The sequence below is a fragment of the Melozone crissalis genome, unplaced genomic scaffold (genome assembly GCF_028551555.1).
Source record: "Melozone crissalis strain CALT ecotype California unplaced genomic scaffold, PUWL_Pcris_2 ptg000002l_1, whole genome shotgun sequence".
Taxonomy (NCBI): Eukaryota; Metazoa; Chordata; class Aves; order Passeriformes; family Passerellidae; genus Melozone; species Melozone crissalis.
The window spans coordinates 9,577,652-9,585,182 of NW_026535780.1; the positions used below are offsets into that span (position 1 = coordinate 9,577,652).

The window sequence follows — 7,531 nt, forward strand, 5'->3', positions numbered from 1 at the left end:
TAAAATGAAGAAACAGCAAACCTGTAAGCTGGGAAGTAAATCCTGAATCTCTCCCCAAGCTGCCTGCCTGTGTTAAGATCACTTATAGTTCAGTTTTATTTTTCTGTTAATTCCTTGGCAGATGATTCTAACACAAATCAATAAAACAAAACAAAACAAAAAAATCCACCATGTTAGAAGTTGGTTCATTTCTGTAGATGAAACAACCACCTCCACCTTCTGTTTTGAATAAATTCAGATTTCAACTACAGTGACCTGGCTTGTTTCCAGTTTAACGTTATTCTAGTCCACTTACCTGAAATTCTCCCTTTCATGCAACTCTGATGAAATGTTTGCCATCTCTCAACTGCCTGCAAGGGTTGCAAAGTGCTTCATGAGCAAGAGTGCTTACGTAGGGACAAGTAAAGTGATTTCTTTATAGGTAGTGATAAAATTTTCAAGAGCATCCTCCACTGGCGCAAATCTGTTTCTCTGGAAGAAACGTGGAATTTCTACAGATTCCAGTGGGAGCTGAATCAAGCAACATGGGTTCTTTTATACATCCCAGTTCTCCCCTAGCATATTCTGCATTGAAACTTTGAAGCCATTCACATGAAAACTTGGCTGCAAAGACAAAATTTAAGCACAAGAATAAAAATTAAGATGGAATCCTCAAAGTTGGTATTTAATTAAATTAAATCAGTGAGGGTAAATGATAAAGGAAGTTTTATTTTCATCAGATGGTTTGTTTCCATTTTTCTTTGATGCAACATTTTGCCTAAAGTTCATCTGGAAGAGAAGTAGCTTCAAGTGTCCTGTGAAAGTAAAGGAGCAGAGAAGTGAAGTTAAAAATGCTCCTTGTATTTCAAGTAGAGCTTCAGTACAGCTGTTTGGCAAGCACTGTAAATTCTGCATTTCATTTCAAGGCTCAGATGCTGCTTTTGTAAGCTTATCTCCCTTACTGCTCCAAAACAGCAGCAAACCCCAACACCTTCCTATCCAGATACAGTGCACTGCTAACTGAATCCAGCCCAGAAGCTCCTGTGAGATGTCTGTGTCTTCTGAATGTGCTAATCTCTGGTGAGGAGTCAGAAAGTGGAAGCCACATTCCTCTTTATTCCAGCAGCAATTTAATGACCAGAAGAGGTTTCTTAACCCTGTACCCACTGGATGTTTTCTTTTTTTCTTCTTTTTTTTTTTTTTTTAATTGCATTATTCAGGTACTTTGCAATCTTACAACAAAGTAAGAAATGTCATAATTTTGGAGAGACACCCCACAAAACTGTATTTTTTAGAGTGGCAATTTGAGATCACGTTCATGGTTTGTTTTCCAGTAGGACAGTGGCAAGATGACGCTCAATTAAAAGTAAGAGTAAGAAATTAAATAACTGCAAGTATCCTATTCATCAAAATACTAAGGACCTTCTGCAGATAGAAGAAAAACCCCAAAACTGTTCTCCAAATGATATAAGACGCTGACAAATAAGAAGAGGTTCATTAATCATTGTGGTCTAGCCTCATTTAACAGGAAGAAGCCAGGGGGCTTTGCTAACACATGAAACTGGAACTCAAAGGTGACATATTTTTCAGTTTTTGTGGATGGATCTACACCTCCTGGTTTATTTTGGAGGATGGGATTGCAGTTATAAATTCTTCAACAACATCTTGCTTCTGTTCTGAAGCAATATCTAAAATAGGAAGCACACCAAAAGGCACATAAAATGAATGTATTTTTAAAATTAGATATCCTGTCTAATAAAAGGCAGAACTTTTATGTGATTCATAGCTGCAAGTTGTCCTAATTTACAGTTCAGATACAATTAACAGTTTCATTTCACTTTATTTTTCCTCATAAGTGAATATCTGAATCACACACTGGAAAAAACTGCGGACCACTTCTATAAACCCAGTTACGGGGGGTGATACAAAAAAAGTTAAGAGAAAAGCCTTGCTTTGTCCTCTTTTTCTAATATAATGTTTTTTTTTTTTTTCTCCAGGAAACCTTCAAACACCTAAAGTCCTCCATCAAATAGGATTTACACACTTACCATCTTTCCAAACTCCCTCACACAAGATTTTTGGGGTGGTTACCCAGGGCTTTGCAGATCAGAGACTTCTGGCATCTACCCTGCCTGCATAGTGCCACCTGTCCCACCCCACATATACCCACACCCAGTCATTCTTCCCTCTCTGAACCCAAAAGCAATAGAAAACCTGCACCCTTGGTCCCCATTCAGTGGCTGGCACTGGTGCTATCTGGCAGCTCTGCTCCTCTAATGGTCAGAAGCCAAGCAAATATGTATTTAACGGAATTATGAAAATCAGAAAAGTGCAAGGCCCAAGTTTTTAAAAAACACATTCTTCCTCCACATCAAAGGGCTCATTGATTTGTTACTGAAGTCATGACTGAAGTTGTGCTAAGAGGGTGAAAAGGGGAGAAAAGATCAAATCTAATCTTTGGAATTGTGTCAAGCAAGTACCTTATGGCCCATCCGAGGCTGATCATGAGACAAGTCCTGAATGTAAATATTATTTAATATGTCTGGCAAATGTCAGGAATCTGTCTGAGGAATCTTCAAGTGAGAAATAGCTCTCCTTTTCCTTTGCTCCCTTTTCTGTGTCCTTGAACTTTGTATCCCTTGAAATCCCAAGTAACTATTCACATTAATAAAGTGTTAAGGTGTTTGACCAAGATTGGCTCTGCTGATTTCAGCACTTAAAAAGGGAAACCGCTCTGTTGTTTTAACCACTTCAACACTCACCATCTCAGTTTATTTTCTTATCCTCTTTAACTTCTGTTAAAATCAAACAGGAAGCAATTAAGGTGAGCCTACTACAAAGCAGCCCTCAAAGTACATGGCTATGTCCCTAGTGCAGAATGAAGGTCATGCCCTGAAAATGTAATTATATGTATGTGGAAGGAATGCAGAGCCTACATACTGGGGTGATCAGTGAGAAAATGCACCACTCCAGCTTTACTTTCAGCAGGCAGATGACCATGACCAACACAGGCATTGCTACCACACCTGCATGGAGGACCTGGTGGCACAGCAAGTTGAATTGACAGGGCACATTACACTGACAATTTTATCCACTGGAATTAGAGATGGAGTGGGAGCAAGAAACTGGTCCCCACAAAGCTGCAAAACTATCACCATTCCCCCTCATCCAACTCCCCTTTAACTTCAGTCAGGTCACTGCCAGGATAACAGAAAAAGGAATGTCATGGAAATGGACATTTAATGACAACAGTGGGAGACAAAGTGAAGTCTTTACACAGGATTTAGCTAATTAGATTTTGGGGAAATATTTATTTATCTAAAAACAAAATAAAATCATTTTTAAAAGGAAAAAAAGTACTTAAATAAAAAACAAAATTGTGAAATGTTATGGCACAGAAGTTCAAGACAAGTATAAATCCAGTTGCCACAACTGTTGTGTATTAATGTTGCACATTTTTCTATAAAGGCTTTATTAAAGGTATTTACATGGCAATATGATGTGTAAATATATACAGCAAACTGGGGACAACTTTTTTCTTTTGGATTCTCGTATGAAAAAATGCCTTAAATACAAAATCTTAAAAGAAAAAAAATTGAAGAGTTCATCCCCAAGCATGAAAAATGTCCCATCATCCCTTGTGTCCAAAGTATCAATTATGAGGCAGTTTTGAGGTTCTGGCCAAACCCTTGGGAGATTCAGCCAAGGTTGTGTAGTCTCAAGTTAAATCGCACAGCATGCAGTTGCAATAGTTCCATACTTGATGGACCACATAGTTCATGAAAGATATTAGATTCATTAATATTTTACCATAGTTTCAGTCTAGTTTGCATTATTCTAAGTGATGCTCAAGAGTTCCTACGCACAACAGTTCCTTAGCTGCTCAAGTTTGTGTTTCAACTGTTCTCTCCTCCGCCTCAACTGCTCTTTCTCTGCAATCAGTCTGTGTTCCTCTGACTGGATGGAAAGAACGTACTCTGTCGCTTTTTTCAGGATGACAACCTTGGGAGCCTTTTCATTGTTGGCCACCTCGGGTATCTCGTCACGCAAGGCAAAGAAACTCAACTTCAGCTCATTTCTCCTCTGGCGCTCCAAGACGTTGTGCGTTCGCCTCTTGTCGTTCTCTTCCGAATCTGAAGAGCCTGACGTGCGCGGACTGGAGCATTTTCGGTTGTTGCTAATCTGTTTGAGAACTCTGCCACTTTCCAACCTTAGCCTTTTTGCAGCTGGGTATTCAACCTTGGTGGAGGGAGGAGCAGCATAATTGTGCTGATGGATGTTGACATGACACCGTTTGAGAACCAGCGGGCTTTGGTGGGGCTTACTGTGCTCTTCTGACGTCTCTGTGCTGCTGGACTCTGTGCTGGATTCATACTCATTTGCTTCAGCTAATGTAACAACATCGATTTCCTCATCTTCCTCTTGTTCTTCTTCTGCCATAAAAAAAAAAATAAATTAATAACTTGCATTTAGGCACTCTCAAGACTACTGTATGTAAAAGGAAGGCTACTCTGAGTTGCACAACGAGGAACCCAATGACAAGCCCTTCTTAAATCTATTTCATGATGCTGGACATGGCTTTCCCCAAGAGCCTTCCCTTTAAGGAAGCAATGCTTCAAGTGCAATAGGACACACGGACTGCAGTCCAAACCCTGGCTGCCTGATTTCAAAAAGTTGTAATGATCTTGCGTAATGTCGAGCGCATGAAAGATAGTAGGAAAGTTTAACCTCGGTTGTCAGCAGTACAGCGCAATAAAGCTCCCAGACTCAAGCTGCCCTTAATTATGGATTTAGAAGGCTTTGGCCACGCCTTAAAAGAAAGCTTACTTAACACACATGGGTATTCAGAGACATTTTCTGAATCTCTCTTGATCTGTTAATTTGTGGAAAATAGGAGGGAGTTTGGGGGCGGAAAAAAAAAGAAAACTAATTTTAAAAAAGGAAAAAGGGAAGGCTGTAGCGCTTTGGGTAGAAACTCACTTGCAAACCAGATTTACGAGGGAGCGGAACCCGCTGTCACATACCTAAGGAAGCATTTCTAAAACTTTCCCAGCCCCATTCACTCCCCTGCAGTCACTTTCACTAGCACCTCCCTGACTGCACATTCTCCCCGCGGCTCTCGGGCTGGAGTTAACTCCTTCCCGGCCCACGGGTGAAACCGGGAGCCAACCTTATCGGGACCCCACGATGAAAGTTTATCCCTCCTACACTTTCTTTATATTTCCCCCCCCTGCTTTTCACTCCCTTATTCCCCGGAGGAAAAACTGGGCTGGTTTTCCAGGAAATAAGCTGGCTAGGACTCTCCGCGCCTCGCAAACGTGGCATTAAAAAAAAAAAACTCGCACGCGGGGAGGGGGGCAAAAGGGGGCTGCGGAGGGAGGCGGGGGTGCGCTGCCTTCCAGCCGCGCCCCGGGCGCCCCCGGCGCCGCGCGGTTCCCACGCCCTCCCGGAGCACGCGTGGCTCCCACTCACCCGAGTCGCTGCTGGTCGTGGGCGGCGTGTCGGCGCCCAGCAGGGACGCGGGGCTGGCGCCGGGCGGCGCGGCCCGCGGGGCCCGCTCGCTCAGCGGGTACGGGAACACCACCGAGGGGTCGATGCAGTCGGCGGCGGCGGCGCCCAGGTCGTGCAGGTAGAGGCTGCCGGAGGCGGCGGGGGACGCGGCCAGTCCGGGCGGCGGGGCCGGCGGCGCGGCGGGCGGCGCTCCGGGGCGGGCGGCGGGGCCCCCCTCTCGGCGGGCAGCCTGGTAGGACGCCAGCTTCTCCGAGACCACCTTCTCCAGCTTGGCGGCGGCGGAGAAGCCACTCCACATGCAGTCCTGAATGATGATGGACTTGACGGTCTCGTCGTCCGGGTCGCAGATGAAGCTCTGGTTGACCATGTCCCCCCCGAGGAGCTCGGTCACAATCTCCAGCTGGTCAGCGGTGGAGGGGAAGCAGGAGGCGGTGGCCAGGCTGGAGCGGCGGCTGGGGGAGAGGGGCGGCGTGGGCAGCAGCTCAAACTTCTTCCATATGTCCTCGGACGGGGCGGGGGGCTGCAGCTCGCTGCCCCGCTGCTGCGCCGCCAGGTAGAAGTTCTCCTCCTCCTCCTCGAAGTAGAAGTAGGGCTGCACAGAGTCGTAATCGTAGTCGTAGTTCTTGCTGGAGAAGCCGGCGCTGAGCGGCATCGCGGCGGCTGGTGCCTGCGAGAGGGAGGGGAGAGAGGGGCACCCGGTGAGCCGTGGGGGTCGGCTCTCCCCGGCTGCGGTGGAGCTACCGGCCCCCGGCGCGCAGCGCTCCCTCCCGGCTCCGCACACCGTGCCGGCAGGGAAATGCGCAGTCGCGTTCAGTAAAAAAAAAAAAAAATTATAATTATAGTAATAATTAAAAAAAAAAACCTACGACCCTCCTTCACTCCGTTCTAAGCGCGGCGGAACAATCGGGAGGCGCGACCTGACCCGCCGAGGGATCGGTTGTCAGCTCCCAGACCACCCTCCCCGCTCCCCCGGAGGGGCTGCGGCAGCCCGGCCGCCCGGCTCGGCTGGGCTCAGCTCAGCTCCCTGCCGCTGCCGCTCACACGGGGCACGGAGCTCCTTCCCTCCCGGGACCGCAGCGCCATCCCTGCACCCCGTCCCGGCGGGAAGGGGTGCCGAGCGCCCGGCGGCTCCAGCCGGGAGCCGGGCGGTTCCTCAGCCACCCACCTGGGCGTGCTGGCACTGCGCGGGGACAAGCAGCGACCTTGGCAAACTTTGCCAAATCTTGTCATATATATATATATACATATCCGCATATATATATATATGCATATAAGCAATATATGTAGCAACCATACCCTGCCCGCGCATACGCGAGAAGCAAATGCTCCCCTCCCCCCCAAAAAAATTAAATTAAAATCCGAGTGCAAGAAAAAGGATGGGAACGCCGGAGCCCCAGCAGAGGAGAGCGTCCGTCGGGAGGGACCGTCGGTATCCACGTCCGCGGAGCGCAGCCCCGCCAGCAGCCGGGGTGTCACCAGCCCGTGTCAATCCAAACGCCACAACCGCGGGAATCGAGTGATGGGAAGCGAAGAGCCCCGCAACTCACCGGCTTCTCCAACGCGCCAGCTGCGAGACGTAGCGAGGCGATTATTGCAGGCGGTGCGGCAACAACGAAGGGAAAATGGATAGATGATAAAAAGAACCGCCAGAAAGGACGGGGGGAAAATTAAAAATAAAAAAAAAAAAAAAGAAAAAATAGACAAAACGCCGGGAGAAAGTAGGTCTCTTCCTCCCACTACGGTTTGATAAACCCCACGGAGCGGCGGAGCAGCCGCCTCCCGGCGCTCTCGCTCGCTCGGTCGCTGCTCCGGGGCGGCGCGGCGCGCTGGCCGGTACAATAGAAGTTTAGTTGCTTTCCTCCTTTAAAGCGCCGGCGAGGGGCGGGGGAGCGGTGGCGGGGGCGGGGGCAGCACCGCGGGGCCCCACCGCGCTCCCGCCCGCCCTCGGCAGCCGCGCAGGCTCCGCACTCAGCCGCGGGAGGGCGCGGTGCTGCGCGCCCCCTGCGCTCCTGGGCGCGCACAGACCCGCGGCCGCGCTCTG

At 48.2% G+C, this 7,531-nt stretch overlaps 1 protein-coding gene across 1 annotated transcript; it reads right to left on the minus strand.

The window, feature by feature from the left end:
- Nucleotides 1-3,290: 3,290 nt before the first annotated feature.
- Nucleotides 3,291-7,174, minus strand: MYC (MYC proto-oncogene, bHLH transcription factor). The gene is made up of 3 exons (XM_054289899.1): nucleotides 7,038-7,174; nucleotides 5,452-6,157; nucleotides 3,291-4,412 (listed from the first exon to the last, which is right to left on the minus strand). Exons 2-3 carry the CDS (start codon nucleotides 6,140-6,142, stop codon nucleotides 3,838-3,840), a joined length of 1,266 nt encoding a protein of 421 aa, XP_054145874.1. The 5' UTR covers nucleotides 6,143-6,157; nucleotides 7,038-7,174; the 3' UTR covers nucleotides 3,291-3,837.
- Nucleotides 7,175-7,531: the final 357 nt, after the last annotated feature.

What these genes read in the sequence shown, in the direction of transcription:
- MYC (XM_054289899.1), bottom strand. Translation starts at nt 6,142, where the DNA reads ATGCCGCTCAGCGCCGGCTTCTCCAGCAAGAACTACGACTACGATTAC. An exon ending in CACGACCAGCAGCGACTCGG is followed by an intron (nt 4,413 to 5,451) that starts GTGAGTGGGAGC and finishes TTTTTATGGCAG; the next exon opens with AAGAAGAACAAGAGGAAGAT.